The sequence below is a fragment of the Pristis pectinata genome, chromosome 11 (genome assembly GCF_009764475.1).
Source record: "Pristis pectinata isolate sPriPec2 chromosome 11, sPriPec2.1.pri, whole genome shotgun sequence".
Taxonomy (NCBI): Eukaryota; Metazoa; Chordata; class Chondrichthyes; order Rhinopristiformes; family Pristidae; genus Pristis; species Pristis pectinata.
Window position 1 is genome coordinate 28,869,019 of NC_067415.1, and position 22,297 is coordinate 28,891,315.

A 22,297-nucleotide genomic window follows, 5' to 3' on the forward strand; every position below is an offset into this window, starting at 1 on the left:
TTTGAAAGGAATCATTCCTCGTCTGCTCTTGCCTACCACTCCGTTGTATGGAACTTTTTCATGCAATCACACGAGGTGCTTTCACCTCTTCCCTTCCTACCATCCAGGGACCTAAACGGTCTGTCCAGGTGAAGTTGTGATTCACCTGCACTTCTTCCAATCTAGTCTACAATGTGACCTCATCTACACCGAAAAAACCAAATACTGATTGGGCGATTGCCTTGCAGAGTATTTGCATTCAGTCCACAGGAGTTGCCCTGAGCTTGTAGTTGCCCACATTAAATCATCATCCCACTCTGATCTTTCTGTCTGTGGCCTCCTGCACTATCAGAACGTGACTCAATATCAAGAAACACCTCATCATCTGTCTGAGCATATTGCCGCCCTCCAGACTTAACATCAAATTCTCTAGCATGCTCTTTCTTCCAGTCTATATCAGAACCATTTCCCTATGCCGTCCTTTCTTCCTTTCTACTGTGTATAGACTGCCCTGCCAAACATGTCCCAGAGTGCCACAACCACAAGTTACACAACCATAGTATCTTCTCCCCTCTGCCACGTGTTCACTCCATCAGAGACGTTTTCACCCACATTTTGCTGGTACCCTGGCTAATGCATTTCTCTCTTTCTCAAGTCTGATGAAGGGTCCCTCATCTGAAGAATTGGCTGTTTCTCTTTTCATAGATGCTGTCTGACCTGCTGAGTTTTTCCAGCATTTTCCATTTTCTGTTTTATTTTTCTTGCACAAGTTCAGCCAATTGGGCAGGTCCCACCATCAACAACTCATTAGATAATCATAGATTAATGTGCTGATAATTGTTCCCATTAAGCCATTTCAATTCACCCCATCACAGACACATCCTTTGTTCTACACTTCCCTCCCAATTTTCACAGGCCTGAAAGGTTGACAGCTTCTCTTTCCACAGCTACTGCCTGACTTGCTTTAGTTTTTATTTCAGATTTCCAGTGTCAGCAGTTATTGTTTTGATTTATATCGATTGACATGTAATCCCTTGGTGACATTCCTTGGCCATCTTTTTGTAGGTAGGGAGTGGCCTCATACCCATACCCACCTCCAAGAAAAGGTTGCACCCAAGAAATGTCACTGGGGTTTCCATGTCAATCAGCTGTAAAATGAAAGCATCATCATCATTAATGTCAGTGTGGGCAGGTCATCTGATCTCCCACACACCAATGAACCCTGACTGGTTTCCATGGTAATCAACTGGGAGGAAAGAGGAGTGTGAAAATTTGTAAATATTGGAGTCAGCTTTTGCCTTCATTTAATGGTCTGCCCAAAATAAGTTTGCCTTGATGTTTGGTACTTCGAGAAAATTATCAGGATAATGTTCACCATCTCTCAGCTGGAGGCTTCTCGCCACGAATTCCCAGTGGAGACAGACTGCTGACTGGTCCAGACCTCCCAGTGACCTACTGGAGATTCCGGCTCCCAGTTGTCTGGCAGGAGACCGGCTTCATCAGCGAACAGGCAGTGGGAAGCGGCTGCTTTGGCAATTGGTCTGGCTGCCTTCCAACCGGAAATCCTAGCAGTTCCTCCACTAGTTGGTGGTCTGCAGGTCTTGATCCCACTCAACATCTACAAACTGAATGGTGCAGCCCCCTGTTTTTGTTTGCCACACCATCCAATCTCAATGACAAAAAATACTAATGAAAACTGAGGACCATGTGAATTGCATAAAGCCTACAACTTCCTTTCCCTGGTGCTCTCTACATCCAACATGCTAGTGTACGGTGTATCCTGTGGCCTGCAGTGGTACACAATGTTAGAGTGGAAATCACTTCCATAACTTTCAGAAACGTGTGCTGCATTCCACATGTGGGCCACTCCTGCAGAACTGGGCTTTCACAGGGCCTGTGTGGTCTGTTTCTGTATTCCAGGACTATGTCCCCTTACCTGGCTCTCCTTTGGCCACTGCACAGAGCAATCACCATCCCATGCCCGCTCTGGGCAGCTCTCACAGCCCTTGCCTGATCTGCCACACCATCCACTGACCCTACATGATCCCCACATGACTACAGATTGACACACCCCCAGAATGCACCCTGTACCCACTGATCACACCACCCCAAGCCAGCCCCCACCTGTGTAAGCAAGGCAGCCCAATAACCAACAGGTCTGATATCTCCTCAATGATGAAAGGGGATCCCTGAACATAGACGTTGTTTGGCCTGCTGAGTATTTCCAGCGTCTTCTTTCTTCATTCATCCTCTAACTAGTGACATGAACCCCCAACTACCAAGTCTGCTCCCCACTCCCTCACCAACTATCAAACCCCTATCTCAGGCAAGCCGTCCTACTTCACCACTACCAAACCTATACCAATCCCTAGTGATCTACCAATCCAACCACCAAGCCTACCATCCCACCCCTCCCTCCCATCAACCAAGAAGCCTGCTTCCCAACTACCTGCTCTCCCATGATGCCTAGCAGCCAATCCTCACCCCAATCTCTCCCCATTGATCAATGCCAAAATTCCTCAATTCTCGACACTTTAGCCACAATCCTCTCTCCCTGCAAAACCCTGGACGCATCCACAGCTTTATCCAATCTCCACTCTGGACTGTGAGTAGGAAAACCCTCAAGTGTGCAAGGCTCATTAAGTAGCATGTGATGCCATGGACCTTGTGCTCTACTCACATTACAAGTGGCAGGTAAACAACCAAAACATCTGTTGGCCCATTGCAAACTTGAGGAATGGCTAATTCCATTTCATATATCATTTTGTTAAAAAAACTTTACTGAAATCACAACAGTCCAGTGACCATGTGGAATTTCAGAGAGCTAGACCAATAGCACTGTACACTGCACATACCTTGAACATTGCTGTTAATTAAATATTTCCTGTAATTAACTACGCACAATAAATGTTGTTAAACATGGCCATTATTAATGGAAAAGCACAACATTTTAAGTTCTGCAATTATATTCTGCAATTAAAGACTTACCCTTTTTATTGCCATTTTTATTTTTCGAGGAACACCTGGTATCAACGTCGACAGCAGAATTTTCACAACAAACAAACTATGCTAAAAAGATATAGTAATTTATTTTATTTTCCTTCGATCATTAGATACACAAATCATTTCAGTATATTGCATGAATGCTTATATATTTTAATACATATGTAGATTGTTGAATATTTTAAAACTAGTTTGAATAATTTAAACTGGCATTACTCAGCTTATTCCGTCCAATTAACTGAGACAAACTAGGTTCATTTAAATCAATAAGCTAATTGCAACAGAAAGAATCTTTCCTCTAAATGCTGTTAGTGTTGAGCTCCAAAAGACTGGTGATTTACCCATTATACCAACCAGTGCTACAATTTATTTTTTAAGGCACAAGCCTCTTCTCTCTTTATCACAGATTCTCAAAGATCAATTAAAATATCATACCTTTTAACTTATAATATACACAAGTAATAGGAGTTAACTGGTTCAAATGTTGTAGTAGAGTTTACTAGGAGGTTATTAAAAACTAGTATTTATCAGTATACTGTAGATGGGTTACCTCAAAAAATATCAGTAAGGCAAGTTTTTCATAAAAAAGTTTCTCTCTCCCAAATTCTGCAGTGAATACAATGAGGCAGCCGTTGGTCACCACAGCCACACCATTAATCAGATCCAAAATTGTGAACCATTGACCTGACAACACAGAATTCACAAGAAGGTTAGTAGAAAAAAAAATTCTGGTGCAGTAACCCAATACTGACAGTAGAGGGTCCATTTGCCCACTGAGCCTTAAATATAACAACCACAGAGAATTAAACTGAAAGGATTGGCTCGTTGAACAAAGAGCAAGAAATCCATTTCTTCCATGATTATTACTGTTTAAGGTTTACTGGAGAAAAGACAAAATATTGTTTTGTTGATGCTTGTCTACACCTCTTGCTACCTCAGAAAAGCAGCCAACATAATCAAGGATCCCACCCACCCCAAACATTCTCTCTTCTCCCCCCTCCCATTGGGCAGAAGATACAAAAGCCTGAAAGCACGTACCACCAGGCTCAAGGACAGCTTCTATCCTGCTATTATAAGACTATTGAACGGTCCCCTCATACGATAAGATGGACTCTTGACCTCACAATCTACCTCGTCATTACATTGCACCTTACGGTCTGCCTGCACTGCACTCTGTAACTTTAATACTATATTCTACATTGTTATTGTGCTTCCCTTGTACTACCTCAATATACTGTTGTTGTGAAATGACTATGAATGGCATGCAAAACAAAGTTTTTCCAATGTACTTCAGTACATGTGACAATAATAAACCAATCACCAACCAATTACTAATTGCAAAAAAATGTTAATAAAAGAATAGCAACATTTACAACTATCATAAGCACTGGCAGATTGAATATCCTGAAGGTGGCCATTGCTGGTAAGACCAGCATTTACTGTCTATTCCTAAATGACATCTGGTAGATGATGGAAACATCTTTCCTGGATCCCATATTCAAGGTGTTTCTATAGTGCTGATGGGTAGGAAGTTCCAGGACTTTGACGCAGGACAATGAAGGAATAGGGACATATTGTCAATTCAGACTGGTGTTTGACTTGGAGGGAAAACAGAAACTTTTCTAGCCTAGCAAGGGGATACGGACTGACACCAATAAAGTCTGGTAGTTCAATATTCAACATTGGCACTTTATGACATATTTAAGGATGAGAATTCTGCACCTGTGCAAAATAACCACCTCATTGGATACAATCAAGATAAAGAGATTTTTGATAAGTGACTAAGGAGAAATAAAAAAGGTACACAACTTATCTGTTAGGTTGTATACAATTACATGGTTAGACTCGTGGCAAAACCATGGCCTGGGGTCACAGTTGGGTCTGCTGCTAGAGCTTGGAACCACTGAGGGCACAACCGGTGGTTACCTGTGTGGCCAGAGCCAGCAACCTAAATGAGGTTAAGTATGTGGTTTGACCACACAGAGCCTGGAGCACACTGGCAGCATGTGCAAGGAAATGAATAGTCTGGAGGAAGGCAGTGGGCGAGAGCCCTTGTGTACGAGCAAGTATGCACGTGCCGGACAGCACCAACATGTGCACAGGATTACAGAGCATTAATTCCCATGCAGCAGAGCCTGGTGTCCACCTTGCACCACCTTGTCTGTGGTTCAAGACCTGGGCCTAGGAAGCCCATGTTATAGCTGGTGTACAGCTGCTATCTCACATAAACCACACAGAAGCAACTTCCACTCCACAGTATAAAGTCTGGGACCTGGAACGTCAGGACCTTGATGAACACTTCCAATAGCAACAATCTGAATAGCACTCCGTTTTTTTTTCTGGATTCAAGAAGCTATGATGTAGCTTTGAAAAGAATACCCACGTCATTTCCTTCCCTGCAGTATGAAAAATCAATTCTTTACCAATATCTTGAGCCATGTGAGCAATGGGGCGTTTGTATATCCGTAGTAGTCGCTTGGCATCCAAATGCATGTCAAATAAGATGGTTAGGAAAAAAAATAATGGTCCTAGTGGGAATGAGGCAGCAAAAAGCTGTAAAGCAAACAGTGCAGAAATCAAATAATCAAGTTCAGTGATTTCTTGTGGCCTGTCGTAACTAAATGATAAAATATTTAAAGTGCTGTGATTGAAATGTTATTTCTTGTTTGTCTTAAATTACAGATCAGTATTATTTTAAAATATATTAAAATTAAATCAAAGATAATTTATACTGAGTCTTGTGACTTTGTTTCATTTAATATGGGTGCATTACAGATAACAATATAGGAAAAGTCTTTGGAACACAAGTTTAACAATAGGTCCTACAACCAAAATAGGAAACAAAAAGATAATCAAAATTATTTATCCTGATTTTGATTAGTAGATAATAAATCCCAAAGGGAGCCATCTGTTTTGTTTTGCTCTAAACTTCATAATATTTCTATAAAGACTGGAGGTTTCTCAAGGACAAGGTCAGCTCTAATATTAATAATTATTAATTCTGCTTCCACAGGAAAGTTTAGATTGATTCACTGGATCATTTGTGTTTTGCTCCCGAAATTCTGATGGATGACTGTGATTGCAACTTATGGTGGGTATGTTAGGGGATGGGGTTGGAGGGGTTTGAGATGGTGCCACAAGTTTGCACATCTTTCTGCAGGATTAGCAATTGAAAGGGGAGTGGGGGACATAAAATAAACCCATCCCTTTCTTTCCCTCTCTGCAGTTAACACTGAATTGTAAAAGGCACCCAAATATTTTGGCAAAGGATTATTTCCTGATGCTGATAAAAACTATTTGAAGTAAGGTGTCTTAATTACTTAATTAATTACAGTGTAGCTATGTGACATTAATTGTGATGCCAGCAGTATTTTCTCCTCTTGCTATTAGCAGCTAATTTGTACATTAATCTGTGATTACCTAAACAAAAAGTAGCTGCATTTCACAGTAATTTATGTTATAAAGTGCTTTGGGATATCTTAAGGATGTGAAGGCTGCTTTACAAATGCAAGTATTTTTCTTCTTTATCTAAGTGAAAAAGTTGAACAGTGCAGCTGGAGAGAATAAATCCAAGATTTATACAGTTTAAATTCTGCACATTGTTGAATGAAGCATGCATGTCAAAAAGCACACAACTGGAAGTTCAAATTCAGTCAAATGCCTATTTATCTGCATTTCACCACACGCAATTTTAACATTGTGGCAATAGTTTTCTTCAGGTAATTTTTTTTGTTGTGTATTGGGAAGGACTCTGCGTATAACTATTCTATAGCTGCTGGGTACTTTGTTAATTAAACTCTAGGAAGAAATCTGGATACCAAGTATGCTTATATCACATGCACATGTAGCTCATCCATATATTTACATACAAATATACACCAATGTCGTAACAGTTGTTCAGTCTTACCATCAGGTAACCATACTGTATGACCTTTACAGTGTACTCATCCAGTGTGAAATCTCCAAGGTCTGGTTTCTTGTTCTCCAGTAGGATATACTCATCCACATTATTGCAGTCTTTCACAGAGAGTATTTTGCTTTTACCACAGCATCTGCTTATCAGGCGTTTGAATAATCTAAGAAATAATGATGAAAGAATTTTTAAAAAAGCTCCTTAATATTTTAAGAAATTGTTTAAAGATAAAGCAAATGGTAAAATTCATTCCAAATAAACAATTGATACGCAGATACAAGACTGACCTTCCTGCAATGGTGCAGCTTCGAATGAATTTAAGTCCTTGTACGTATATTATGTAAAGTGAAATATATTATGAAGTATATTATGAAATACAACAAATTAAGTTTCAGAATTGTAATGAGTGAAATGGGGAATTAAGCTGATGATGCAATGTTTTTGGTGAGGGTAACCATGGTACACATGTGTCAGATTGTGCAAAGATCAAGGCATGTGTCCATGGGTAGAAAAGACAGGTAGGAATTGCAGAATTTTATGTGAAGCCTGTCTCGCGCGCGCACACACACACACACACACACACACACACACACACACACACACACACACACACACACACACACACACACACACACACACACACACACACACACACACACCATCAATGGTGTGCTCAAATGATTATTTAAGGATGGATGAAGTACATCCACTTCACAAACTCCTGGTTGTGTGGATATATGGAGCAAAGAATAAATGGTTTGGGAAAAAAAAAGGAAAACAAGTCCATAACAGAAAGAATGCTGCTAAACCACAAATTTGGTCAATGTACCACATTCTGCACCTAAGATGCATAAGCTGACACAAGGCTTTGTTCCTCACCTCAGCTACCCCTAACCTGACCTTTGTGATGAGAACTGTAGGTTTTCTCCTCCCAAAACTAGAGAAAAGCAAGGCCTTGTCCTCTTGACTTCACCGACCAGTAATTCCATTGATGTGTTGTTGAATTTGGGTGCTAACTTTGCTTTATGTATCCATTCACAAGCACTTAATTTACATCAATAGATTGTAATATTAAATGAAGTTAAAACTGTGTCACTGTCACGTACATCACACTCACTGCTCTTCCTGGAGGGGTCAAACCCAGGCTCGGTTTTAACCTGGAATTATTCTGTTGTGCTCGCTGAATTGGCAACACAAGGCACTGTGGGCCTTCAGAATTACACTCAACCACAATCTGCAACCTCATGGCTCGGCATATCCACTGCTCCACCATCACCATCAAACCAGGGGATCAACACTGGTTCAATGAAGAGTGCAGGAGGGCATGCCAGGATCAGTGCCAGGCATGCCTCAGAATAAGGAATCAACCTGGTGAAGCCACAGACAGGACAACCAGCATGACAAACATAAATAGCACGCAATAGACAGAGCTAAGCTACCCCACAACCAATGGCTGCAGTCCTGCCACATCCTGTCATGAATGGTGTTGGACGATTAAACAACTCACTGGGCAGCAGGCTCCATAAATATCCCCATTCGCAACAATGGGGGAGCCCAATTCATCAGTGCAAAAAAAGAAAGTTGAAGTATTTGCAACAATCTTCAACTAGAATGCTGAGTGGACGATCTATCTCGGCCTCTTCCAGTGCTCCCCAGCACGATAGATGCCAGTCTTCAGCCAATTCGATTCGATTCACTCCACATGATGTCAAGGAATGGGTAAAGACATTGGATGCAGCAGAGGCTTTGGGCCCTGACAACATTCCAGCAGTAGTACTGAAGACTTGTGCTCCAGAACTTGCTGCACCCTAGGCCTGTTCCAGTGCAGCTACAACACGGGCATCTACCCAACAATGTGGAAAATTGCCCAGGTATGTCCTGTCCACAAGAAGTGGGACAAATCCAACCCAGCCAATTACTGTCCCATTGTCTACCCTTGATCATCAGCAGAGTGATGGAAGGGATAATTGACAGTGCTATCAAGCAGCTCCTGCTCAGTAACAACCTGCTCACAGAAACTCAGTTTGGGTTCTTCCAGCTCCTGACCTCATAACAGCCTGAATCCAAATGTGGACAAAAGAGCTGAACTCCAGGAGTGAAGTGAGAGTGACTGCACTTGATGTCAAGCAGCATTCATCCTGTTCACAGAAAGCAGGACAACTCCAATGCAGCTAATGAACATCCAGCCAGATTACTATTTTAAAAATAATGTGAAAAAAAATGCCAGAAAAAAGATGTGAAGGTGCCACTGACAGTGCTATCAAGAAGCGTTCGCTCACCAGTAATCTGCTTACTGATGCCCAGATTGGGTTTCACCACAACCACTGCTCCAGATCTCATCACAGACTTGATCCAGTGATGGATCAAAGAGTTGAATTTCTGCGGTGTGAAAACGATTGCTCTCGACATCAGCACGACTGAATGTGACATCAAGGAGTACTGGTAAAACTGAAGTAACGGGCATCAAGTGGAACACCATCCAATGCTCAAAGAAAGAAGGTCGTAGTTGTTGGACGTCAATCACCCCAGCTTCAGGATATTGCTGTAAGAGTCCTTCAGGGCTGCGTCCAAGGTGTAACGATTGCTGGGCCTTCTGCCCACCCTTCCATCATAAGACCAGAATTTGGGATGATCACTGTTCATTGCACTATGTTCAGTTTAATTGAGCAAATGAAGTAGCACATGTCCGCATGCAGCAAGACCAATTCAGGCAGTGATTAGTGGCAAGTAACATTCATGCCACAAAAGCACCAGGCAATGATCGTTCTCAATAAGAGAGTCTAATCGCTAACCCTGACATTCAATGGTATGACCATTGCCAAATCCCCCATCATCAACCAGGACCGCAACTGGGCCAACCACTTCAGTACAGGAGCTACAAGAGCAGGTCAGAGATTAGGTAGCTTGTGGCAAGTGACTCATCTCCTGACAGCCCAGAGCCTTTTTGTTGTCTACTGGACAGTGAATACTCTCCATGAGACTAGCCCATAGTGTCGTGCCAAACTAATTACTAATCCCTTCTGCCCACACAATGTCCATATGCCTCCATTCTTCGCACATTCACTAGCAGCAGTTCACTATCACCTTCTCGAGGGCAATTAGGGAAGGGGCAATAAACGTTGGCTTTGCCACCAACGCCCAGATGAAGAAATGAATAAATTTTTAAATATGTAATTTATGTGCTTGTCTAAGGCATATTAATAGCAGCTTTAACCATATTGGACAGACAACAACCAAAATCATTTAAAATGTACAATAACATTGCATTTCCAACAACTGTTACATTATACTACAGCTTAAAATTTACAGTAGCATTACAAAAACAGACTTACGGTGAAATAATATCATTTACAAGTTTTGGAAGTGATTCTGTGATTATTAGTGTAAGTAATTGAACACTAAGTTCCATCATGCAATTGTTCAGCTCTCCACAATTATCCTCCAAACCAGGCAAATTAATTGATCTGAAAATCTGCTCGTTGTTCTAAAATTAAAACAGAATAATGGTTTGTGTTTTGGAATTCTTATCCTTCAGCCATGTTTTTAATAAACTGTTAAGTGGATTACCTACCGTTCTCAGAAATGCAATGTAAAACAGAGGTGAGTAACTATTGGCAAACTGGAAGGCAAATAATTTTATTATCAGGGCATCATTATAATCAGTTTGAGTCCTGTGGTTTTCTACAAAAAGAGATGAAAGAATGAATGAAGAAATTGCGTTATTTTTTGTTTTGTATCACTGACACGTATCAATTACTGCAAATCCAGTTTAGGTTTATTGCCAGTCCAACAACGCACTCGAGTATACCTCTGTAGTGTGACTGTCCAATGTGAGCAGATGGAAGGGCGTTACTTTGTCTATAATTTGATTACAGTTACCATAGAAATTCTGCAGGAGTTTCTAACATGCCATTTTTACGTTGAATGACTGGAATAGCAGTGCCCTGTTTGGATCTAATTTATAGCCATTATTTCACAGGGTAGGTCAATACCAGAAAGCTTTATAATTGGATGGTTGATTGTCAGGAGGTTAGATGGTTGTTCCAGTTGGTGGTTTCATTTCATGTTTTCCTCCCATCGGTTACACTGTCATGCAACTACAATGTAACCGATGCACTGACATATGACATGAAAATTTACAGGACCAAAGTTACTGCAACTACTGAGCTGGGAGATTTATTTATTAGTTATTCATTTTTGGGTGCAAGTATCGCTGGCAAGGCCAGCATTTATTGCCCCTGAGAAGGGAGTGGTGAGCCACCTTCTTTGACTGCTGTAGATGTTCTGGTGAAGGTATTCCTACTGTGCTGTTGGGTAGAGAGCTTGAGGAATTAAGACCCAGCAATAATGAAGGTCTAGCAATACATTTCCAAATCAAGGTAATGTGCGACTTGGAGGGAAACCCACAGGTAGTGATGTTAACATGCACCTTCTGCTCTTGCCCTCCTTAAATGATAGAGTTTACAGGATTGGGGAGTGCTGTCAGAGTTCACTGGGCAAGGAACTGGTGTATTTTGCAATTCGTACACATTATAGCTATTTGTGCCAGTGGTGGAGTAACGCCAAACCTCTTCAGGGTTTATTGCATCCATGGATGGGGGATTTGGGATTTTGTTCAGTATCTCTATGTTTTGTCATTGTGACCATCCAGAGCAGCAAAACTGGCAAGCGCTGGTACCTGTTACATTGGTACAGTTTATAGGGTTCCAGTGATATCGTACATTGTAGAATTTAGCTTGACATCTATGCATTTAGAATTAGTGTTAACAGCCCAGATAAAAACAAAAAAAGAATTCTTATAGGGCTTGACAGGGAAAATGTAGTTTTGATGTTTCTCCTGGGTGGGTTCCCTAGAACCAGAAGTCAGAGTTTCAAAATAAGGGGTCAGATATTCACGACTGAGATGAGAGGAAATATCTTCACCCCAGGCGAAATGGATCTTTGGAATTCTCTATCCATGATGGCTGTGGAGGCACTGAGTAAATTCAAGGCAGAGATCGATAGATTCTTGGTTATTAAGGGAGCCAAGGGGTATGGGTTAAGTGGAAGAAAGCCGCACTGAGTTAAAAGATGGCAAAGCAGGCACGAGGGACCAACTAGCCTACTCCTGGTTCTTATGCTAGAGGTACACTGTACACAGTTGTGGTTAAGACTAGTGAAGTGATATATGCAAGGTGATGCTTTAGGAAATCGCAAAGACACTTGTAAGATGTTATTGAAGTTCTTTCCTCTTTGTATATTAGTATTGTCTATTAGTTTTTCTATTGAACTACTGATATTTAGAATAAAATCATACTGCAAGAACTGGTCTACTGATACTCCAAATCACATCAGTTGTCTACAAATTAGTTTTGATCTCATTGAACTATTCTAATGTTGCTTTAGTTTTCCTCATAAGATTTGCTTCCTTCTCATTGTATTTCTGCTGGTGTCCATTGTTCCCCGTTATTTACAATATTCATTAACCTATTTCGAACAATATGATTAAATTTGACTGATGGAACCATGTCCCAAGGACAGCACATTGAAACACTTCAATAGATAATTACTTACCCCAGTTGGTCATTTTAACTGCGATCACCTGATATACCTAAAATTAAAATAATGATCATCAAATACCATAATTCATTTTCCTGTATGAGAAAACACAAGTTTTATTCTTATCAGATTTAAAGTTAAAATATAAAAAGGGAAGGAGGAATAATATTCATCCCAGCAATGGGTATGCTCTGTACTATGTGGATATTCTATTTTATTATACATGGGTCTGAGGCTCAGTATATTGTTTATAATAAAATTCATCCATTTCATGGCCAAATAATGCATGCAATAGCAGTTTGGGCAGCTGTGCCTGGTTGTTCTGCAGGGGAAGACATGGGGTTAAGTTTGACGAGTCCCCTAATCTCTTAGAATTTGCTTGATTGCTTTACAGAATTAAAGGGAACAGCCCTGAAACTTTCCTCATGGTATCTTGCATATTGCATGTCAAGTGCAACACCAGATGGTGTGTATGCAAGGTGAATTTATCTTTCCAAACCATACAAAATGACATTCGATTCAATATCAATAAATCCAATTAAATAACTTAAAGTAATATTCTCATTGCTACCTCATTAGCAAATATAAGCAGCAATATAAATTTAATAAGACTTTGCTTATATTTTCTTTATTTCCAGTATTTTAGAGCCACAGATCTGCCTAGAATTCCCAGAATTCTGTGAACATAGTTAAGACCAAACTAACATCCATTTGATCACTAGCCATTGGGAGAGTGGTTTATCATATTAATGACTCTCTCCCCACAACCCCCCGCCACGCTACTTAAACTGGCCTTATTGTCAAAAAAAATTAGTACAAAAAAAAAACAGGTCATAGTTGACTGGTTTTCCAGTGATTCTACGCACTTTGTGTGACCCCTCCAGATGTTTGCTGTTATATTAGAATTACACAGCACAGACAGAGGTTACTGGTTCACTTTGGGACAAGATGAAAATACATGGTGTTGAGAGAAATACAAGTGGGATGGATAGGGGAGTGCTAATTAACAGCAAACAGAATTGGAATAAATTGGTTATTTTCAGTTTAGCAGCCAGTAGATAGTGGTGTGCCTCAGGGATCAACTATTTATAATCTATGCTAATGACCTGAATGAAATCAATTTGCTGATGAATCAAAGATACTTAGGTTAGCAAGTTATGAGATGGACAAAGCCTATAAAGGGATATAGATAGTTTACCTGAGGGGCCAGAAGAAGAATAGGATGGGAGATGTTAGGTTATTCACTTTGAAAGAATGAATGAAGAAAAAAAAACAAATTATATAATAGGAGTGAGACTACAAAATGTGTTACCAAAGGAAAATGGGGGTTCCAGTACATGAAACACAAATTGCATGCAAATGCAGGAAGTAATCAGGATAGCTAATGGAATGTTGGCCTTTATTGCAAGGGATACAAATATAGAAGTAACTTTGCAGGGTGGTATTTAGACTGCATCAAAAGTATCGTGTATACCTATGCTTTCCATATTTAAGAAAAGATTACACATTACACTGGAGGCAGTTCAGACAAGGTTCACTTGATTGTTTCCTGGATAAAGGAGTTGACGTATGAAGAAAGGTATAGTAGTGTGGGCCTATACTTATTGGAGTTTAGGAGAATGGGAGGTGGTCAAAACATACAAGGTGCTGGGGGGGGGGCGCGGAGAGAGAGAGAAGGGTCGATAGGGTGGATGCCAAGATGATTCCCCTTGTGGGGGGCATAGGGCATAGTTTACAATAAGGGGTCACTCATTTCTTCTGAGGGATTTGAATCTTTGGATTTCTCCATCCCCAGAGGTTAATGGAAGTAGAATCAGTGAACATAGCCAAGGTGGAGGCTGACATGTAAAACACGAGGATGTCGAGAGAGAGAAAAAAAGAGAGAAAGAGAGAGAGAGAGACAGACCAATCATAATCTTATGAAATGACTGAACAGACACGAGGAGCCCACTGCCCTATTCCTTCTTATGTGTCTGTGCCAGACCTTCAGCAGAGGTCCAATTAATCCCACTCTTTTGCTTCTTCCTTGTGGTCCTGCAATTGCTTTCTAGCTCAATGCATTTCTTTCTAATTCCCTTTTAAATGTTTTGTTTTGCTCTCGCCATCTTTTCAGTAGGTCATTCCAGAACACAACTCACTACATTCACTTCTCCCATTGTAGTTTTTGTAAAATATCTTAAAATTATTGCCTTTAGTTTCTGATCCTTCTGCCACTGAGAGCAGTTTATTTTTATTTGTTCTATTAAAATCTATCATGATTTTGAACAGATTGATGTTTGCAATTGAAGAACAAAAGGTTTTTTTTGCCATTTACTTAACAAACATAAATATGCCTGCAATGATGATTCCCATTGACACAGACAGACAAATGCAAACCTGATTTTACAAGTAACATATCAGACATTTTAGTGATTTCTATTGCCAAATATGTCAAATAAGAAGTCTGGAAGGCTATCTAATATGAAAGCAACAGCAGAGAAAATAATTGAAATTTACTACAGTTTCAGATATTACTTGCTTTGCTCATCATACAAAGCTTTGTTATTTCATGATAATTTTCTAATCTTAATTATCAAAATCCAGTTGCTTTCAGAAGCATATTAGGGCAGCTATATCAAACAGAATAATCAAATATACTTACTTTTCTCATTATTGAAATGGATAATGCATTAAGTAATGCACCAACAACAGTGGTTAAGAGAAAATACTCTAACGATTTGGAGTCTGTCACTCGAAATCTAGCCCAAGTTTTATAAACGACCACTGCCAAGACACTGATGAACACACAGCCCACCTGTACATAATGCAAAAGGAAAAAAAGATGTTTCTCACAAAATTCTCATTAATTTTTAATACTAGTTTGGTTAAGAAATATTGATGTACAAAGTGTTAGTACAATTGAACTTCTGTAATACAATGGTAATTATAATTTAATAGAACCTGACCATACACATTAATGTCCATTGACGTTTCACGTGCAGTTTGGAGAATATGGTTTGTGTGTAAAATAACCTAATACTTCAAGTAATGCACCAGCACATTCAGGTAATGTACATATGAATATCCCACACTGAGAGTCTGATTGGTCATTTTCTTTTACATCAATATGGTTGAATGTTTCATTTCTGGTGGTGGTGCCAGATTATCTACCTCTTTCCCCACAGCCCTACTTTAAATGGTTTGCCTCTTGCAGGCTCTGCCAATGATAGGTGACCTCACTTCATCACTTGGTTATCTAAACCTGCAGTTTCCTTTACTGATGTGTACCAAATTCTCTCTAGAACCCTCACCCTGACCTTTCTTCTCAAATATTGGAACAGATGGAGAGGGCCAATGTTTAGTGCCTTACCTCAATCTACTGACATTGCAGTACTTGCCATAGCAATCAAGAGAGACAAATCTACCTCGTATGTTAAATACAGCTAAGTGACTGTTCTGACAATTCCTCACTACCAGGAGCCAGTCTCGTGCTAATATTACTGATAATCACAGTCAGAACATATCCAAGAACTCTCCTGGTTTTTACTGCAGTCTCTGATAATGTATGAAGGTGTCCAGTGGCTTCCCAATCTGGGGTGCACAGATCCCTGGGGACTTACAAAGATTTTACATGGAGTTCCTGGGAATCTGCCAGGCTCAAGGTCCCTGGTTTGCTGATTATTTTACATTTGAAAACATTAAAGAGCAGCACTTTTATCCTTCTTTACACATCACAACCCAGATGAGGAATTTGTCTCATTAATGCAGTTGAAGAGGTCACCCAAAAAGATCTGCCACATGTTTGTTTGTGTTGGGATGATTATGGAATGAGCTGCTGTATTACCACACAGACATCCCTGCAAGAGTGCCTAGCTCACAAAATTTGATCTTGACAATGTAGCAGATCACCAGGTGAGCAAGTGTCAATGCTGACTGCTTACACTAATTGTATGGGTTCTTCTGCACACATGCATGTGTCGTGTCTGGGGACTTGATCATTGCCCAGAGTCAGCACTCAGAGCCTCCCATGTGAACCTAGTGATAGATCTGTGCGTCTGCCTAGGTGGAACCTGAAGACAGTAGAGGAAACATGCAGAGTTATTCACCATCCTAAGTGTTCTCATTTAGGTTTGCCACATGCCAAGGTAGAGACACATCTTGAAGGATTAAATTAGGACAGATTGAAAACAAAAGGGAAGATATGAAAGGGAATTTATTGAAAGTTCTTACCATTATAATTCCCACTGAAAATGAAAGCACAAATTTCAGCCGTTGTCTGGAAGGTGAGTAGTAGGCTTCAGGTTCACCCGTGATTGGGTCCTACAAGATTTGGGAATATTAGGACAAATCAGAGATGATGATGATTTTACAAATTTGTTTTCTTTTATCTGAGGGAAGTCATCATTTCCAATTACGGTGCTGAGAAATGGCAGCATCAGTAAGAGACAGAAGGGAAAAATTAAACACTGTTCATTGACTCAACAGTAACAAAATATACGTTTCTCATTGAGAAAAGTCTCTGATCCAAAATGCTGACTCTATTTCCCTTCCCACAGATGTGGTTGGACCTGCTGAACATTGCCTGCATTTTCTGTTGTTTTACATCATTCAGTCAATCATTCCAAAGATTAGCATGTTCACCACCAAAGATCTTCCATCACATATTTCTGCATGAAGACCTTAATGGCTTTATTCATCCTCATCAGAACTTGAGGTTGTGGTGGGAGGGCAGCTGATAGATACTGGGTTGATGACAATCACGTTGCTGTGGATGGGTCTTTGGCACTGAATTCTAGACTGTTGGACATACCCTTGCCTGGCTCTGTGAAGTGCATATCTGGTTGTCACGGGCATTCAATTTACAGATCCACACCAAAATAATTGTAAATTATTTTTCTCGTCAGCATGCTAGCAACTTCCTCCTTGGTGCAAGAGTCCTCAATTTTGGTCTCCATGTTAGTGACCTTGGAGGAGCCATACCTTACAGGGCGAGACAGATAATCTCACTTAGGTTGCCAGCAGGTGCACATAGGTCTTGGGCTCTTATGCAGCCATTCAACCAAACAGGCAGCAAGGTCAAAGGAAATAGCCCCAATATTTTGAAATACATACCGGCTCTGTTCCGTAAAATTCAGGTCTGACCAGTTCATCTCTTTCATAATCTTCAACATCCCACTCATACACCAGTTCTGCATTCTTCCTCTTCCAGATTTCCAAGAATACAGTTCCTGGAAGTAAAACCATGGAGGAGATACTGGACTTTGATCACAGGCAACAAACCCATGTGCAGGTACCAGTACAAGGAGGCAACTGGCAGCCAATACTCATGCACATATTTAGCATAAGCAACCAAAGATAAATTCCTCCCTCTAAATGTCTTTAATCATCCTCGTTAGAATTTTACAATGTTGCAATGAACTGTGTAACTGCGTCTGTGAAGTAGTGCAGTACAAACATTCAAGCTCATGATTTTCCATATGGTTTCTCCTCAATCGCTGTCTGACCATCAGTGGAAAGTGAATAATGGTATATGGGTAAACTTGCATTGGTCTTCTTGTCGAGAAACCTCATGCAGTGTGCAAACACAAGCAAGTATTGCTCTTAAAGTCCACGTCGCCCTCAGAACCCTTGCCTTGGGATCCATGGCTCTGCTGAGAAGTGCCGTGTACCATTCTTTGCTGTTCACTGATGCATTGCATAAGAAAACCACAAATTTTGTCTGCATAATGCTGTCCCTTTTGGATGCTATGCAAACAAATTTTTAATAGCAGAAGAGACAGATATTCGGAGTAGATTGGGAGGCAGAGTTACTTTTTGTGTCATGGTGGTACATTAATTATTTTATGTATTCCTAGGCGTGTGAACATGAACAAAAACATTTGAAAAGAGGAAGTTTTTTCTCAAGTTTAGCCAATGTACTAATTCTAATGCTCTAACAATGAGAACTTGTTTTATCTTCATTGAAATTCTCCCTTTGGAATCAGAGAAAATATCATACGAGTCACTGAGTGTCCTAACACCAGAATGCCTATTCCACGATACGTATGTTTAATTCAGTATTATATTTCACAATTTCTTACTGAGATTCCTCACCCCACAGACAGATGAGAAATCCAAACACTGGAGTAGCTGAATTGTCAAAAGAAGAATTGATTACACTGAAGACATCATCTGGCAGGACCCTGTAAGGAAAACCAAATTGGTGACAGAAGCAAAACAAACAATAGCAAACTGGCACATCTAAAGTGATACATGTTTTGTTTCATCATTGACCTCAGGTTGGGAATATCTTGTGCAGCCATAAGTAAAAAAGACTGATTACTACCCTGTAATGGACTAGCAGTACAATCCTGAGACCAGTCAAGTTGACTTTTCCAATTGAAGCCTTCAGATACTCTTATTATGGTCTTTAAAATAGTACAAAGGCATTGGAACAGACCGACCGTCCCCTCTCCCCCTCAAGTCTCACTAATTTCAGTTTGGGTCTCAATCAAATATGACGAACAAGACACAAGTACTAAAAACAGGTGTATTTAACCAACACTACTAACAGCAAATTGCTTTTGGCATCACTGATGGGGATGAGGTGAAGCCATATGCTAATTAGGCATTAATTTTGTTTCATGACATCGCTCTGAAATTCAGCAGAACTAAGTAGAGTGTTCATTGTTTAATTTTTCAGGTTCATCTACAAGTCCAAGCAGCAGCCCCAAGGTGTACACAAGCCGGCAATGTTCTCTAATGTAGATAAGCAGAATGATCTATCTGAAGAGACACTTTGCACGAATGTATACACCATGTAAGTTCGGAACAAGAACAAGAGAAGGATTTGGAGATTATCAAGCATGTCACTGAATGTCCAGGAGTTGCAAGGATGTTGTAAAAACAAAGGTAGCATTAGGACAAGTAGTTAGGAGAATTAAATATAAAGTTAGAAGTACAATTCTTGAAATGGTCACATCCACAGTACTGTATCCATTTTTGGTCCTTCTGTATGATGACAATGAGAGATGCTGGAAAAGCTTTAACTGATATCCAGTTTAAAAAGGCCATTTTCAAAATAATATTACTGTTATGGATTAGGTTACTATTGGTGAATGTTCCTTTAAGACATTGCGCAGTTGTGTGTGTGTGTGTGTGTGTGGGTGTGTGTGGCGTGATTATGACAACAACAGGAGATAAGGATGTGATGACTTTTTTTTGGAGCGGTTAGTCAGGGAGCGAGAGAGCGACCTGCTGGTCTCTGTATCGATGGATGGAAAACAATAACTGTGTCTGTCACTACAATCCATGTATGGATTTTTGGAATAATCCAATGGAGTCCACTTTGTTGTTAACCTGTAGAAGGAAACAGATATTTGTGTGAACAGCCCCGTCTCGAATGCCTTTCGGGGTGGCAGATACTTCAGAACAAAGGAATGGAGATTATCAGTGATTGAGGTGTTGTATGGGTTCCATCGTGGAACATTTGGATTTCGTAATGACTCTCTATTTTCTCTCTACATTTCCTCTTCAGTCAATGGTGGTTTTGCAGAAGCCTTTGCTCACGTTTCACCTTATGGCTTGCTGAATTGAATTTTGAGAACTATTCCTGGACTTGGAGTTTGGGAATTTGCCACACACACACTTCGAGTTTTGTTTTGGGGTTAATGGTTAAGATCTAACATTTTTTTCCTCTAACATTCTAACATTTTTACTTTTATTTTTCTTATTATCATAAGTAGTTATTAATAAATAGTTTTTAAACACTTATACATGACTTGGTGTGTTTCTTTTGTTGCTGGTACATGACATTACAGATTTGAAAAGCTGGTACATTTTACCCTGAAAGAACTTACGATAATGAATTGATTAGGTTATATTCTGGATCGGGGTTCCTTGAGCTGGAAAGTTAAGAAGGACTTTTGGCCTTCAGTAGAAGTTATGAAATTGGAAAGCAAAAAACCACTGCTTTTTGAAGGTTGTTGATCTCTGAATTTTGGTTACAATGAGTATCAATTATCTGTACTCCAAAGTGAGCTGGGCAAATTGCTGAAATTGGGTGATCCTTAATGAATGTAGATGGTTTAACTGGGGTAGGAATGCAGTCTGCATAGTCCTGGGCACTCAATCAATCATCTACAGGCCATGACAGGAATTTGAGAGGTAGTTTCTCTGGATTTTTTTTAAAAAACTCCTTTTGCTTCAAAAATAGCAACGTTGATATACACAGGCAGTCCCTGGTTATGCAAGTGTTCCGTTCCTGAGAACTGTCTATAAGTTGATTTCTCCGCAAGTCAGAAATGTCTGTTTTCTATAGCTGCCAATATGGTATTGCTCTGCATGCACTTGCTGTAATACCCTCATTTCAAAGATTTATCCCAAAATTACCCATAATTAAACTAATGGAATATATACCGTATGCAGTCATTAATGAATACAACAAAACATTTTATTATTACTATCTTGAAAAATATTAAATTTTTTAAAAAAATTTTATTTACAGTGTGGTAACAGGCCCTTCCGGCACAACGAGTCTGCGCCGCCTTTTTTTTTAAGCCCATATTAACCTACCCGTATGTCTTTTAGAATGTGGGAGGAAACTGAAGCACCCGGAGGAAACCCACGCAGACACAGGAGAACGTACAAACTCCTTACAGACAGCAACGGGAATCGAACCCCGATCGCTGGCGCTGTTGTGTAAAGTCAGATTGCCTGCCCTGTAACTTGGGGAGCTCCTGTATATTGCTTTCTCAGCTAGGAAATTTGACTCCAGATTGTAGGGGAGAGGTTTGGGGGGTGGGGGGAGGAAAACGAAAAAAAGATGCATTTAATGGTTGATTAGGCTGCATCATGTCAGGATGCAATGGATATAATGAAGAATTGGTCTTTGCCTGTTCTATTCCTGTTGCATTGGTCAACTCAGGTTAAGAATAATGAAGGCAATAGCTTTTTGGGTGTGGAGAATGCAGTATGCCATAATGAAGAGGCACTAATGAAGTAAGCTCATCTTGCTTTTCAGATGATGGGAAAAGTAGGCAGTTTTCATTAAACAGCTTGCAAACATGGCACAGCCATTAATAACTCATCTCGAACTTTATACTTACTGAAAAGTACAATTACTGTGAATCTCAATAGCACATGTCCTGTTCATCATTTGTTCAATATTCTTCTTCCTTCCAGCAATATTGTCACATATAGTCCTGAATAAAATTAATATGAGATTTGATATGTTCTACGTCTACTAAATGTGCTAATGTGAACTCGTATCTAGTTGATCTGAAGAGATCTTGTGCAAGTTTTTATTTTGATAAGGATTACAGAAACAGCTGTAGGCTAATTAGTCTTACAGTTAGACCATGACAGCCAGCACCTCCATTTACTTGTCTTAGCTCACGTCTTGATAAACTTAATTAATCATTTTAACTTGCTCAAGTAATTTGGAGTCTAAACCTTATAATGCAGAAAGGAGAGGCTATAAGACAGTTCCCTCTGAGCCAGATGTCAAGACACTGAGGAAGCCATTTACACTCAGGCATTTCCCCCCAGCAAGAGAACAATCTGTACCCATCTGCATCTGGTCTCTGGGACATTGATTCCTGTGGCATTGACAATCATCCCTATGAGTTTGCCCATCCACCTACTGTCCATATGAAAGGAGCCTAGTCTCTCCCAAGCCCAGTGAAGCCATTTTAAAAAAAGGACTCTCACTAATGCCTGCTGCCTTGCTCTCTCTCACTTCTGTGGAGTGAAGTTGGGTGCAACACAACCCGCAAAAATGAGCAATGGACTGGCAGACAGATTAGGCTAATAAGGTGACAGAGTAAGCAATGCCCCTTTGGATGGTGATACCAAGATATGCTACAAGCTATTGGAAAAGTCTGGCATATCCCAGGGTTGCTTAAA

At 40.1% G+C, this 22,297-nt stretch overlaps 1 protein-coding gene across 3 annotated transcripts in view; it reads right to left on the reverse strand.

Annotated features, from left to right (window-relative positions):
- LOC127576099 (anoctamin-7-like) overlaps positions 1-22,297 on the reverse strand; it is a 46,919-nt gene that overhangs the window by 2,807 nt on the left and 21,815 nt on the right. For 2 of the 3 annotated variants that reach the window (XM_052026485.1, XM_052026484.1), the window contains 12 exons: positions 21,499-21,594; positions 18,506-18,594; positions 17,525-17,640; positions 16,643-16,732; positions 15,075-15,227; positions 12,449-12,485; positions 10,467-10,576; positions 10,228-10,379; positions 6,890-7,058; positions 5,406-5,535; positions 3,533-3,666; positions 2,968-3,048 (listed from right to left, as the gene is read on the reverse strand). In XM_052026485.1, the coding sequence (XP_051882445.1) occupies positions 2,968-3,048; positions 3,533-3,666; positions 5,406-5,535; positions 6,890-7,058; positions 10,228-10,379; positions 10,467-10,576; positions 12,449-12,485; positions 15,075-15,227; positions 16,643-16,732; positions 17,525-17,640; positions 18,506-18,594; positions 21,499-21,594 (1,357 nt within the window). Of the gene's footprint in view, positions 1-2,967; positions 3,049-3,532; positions 3,667-5,405; positions 5,536-6,889; positions 7,059-10,227; positions 10,380-10,466; positions 10,577-12,448; positions 12,486-15,074; positions 15,228-16,642; positions 16,733-17,524; positions 17,641-18,505; positions 18,595-21,498; positions 21,595-22,297 lie in introns of those variants that run through there. The other variant, XR_007957170.1, reaches the window with a different exon arrangement.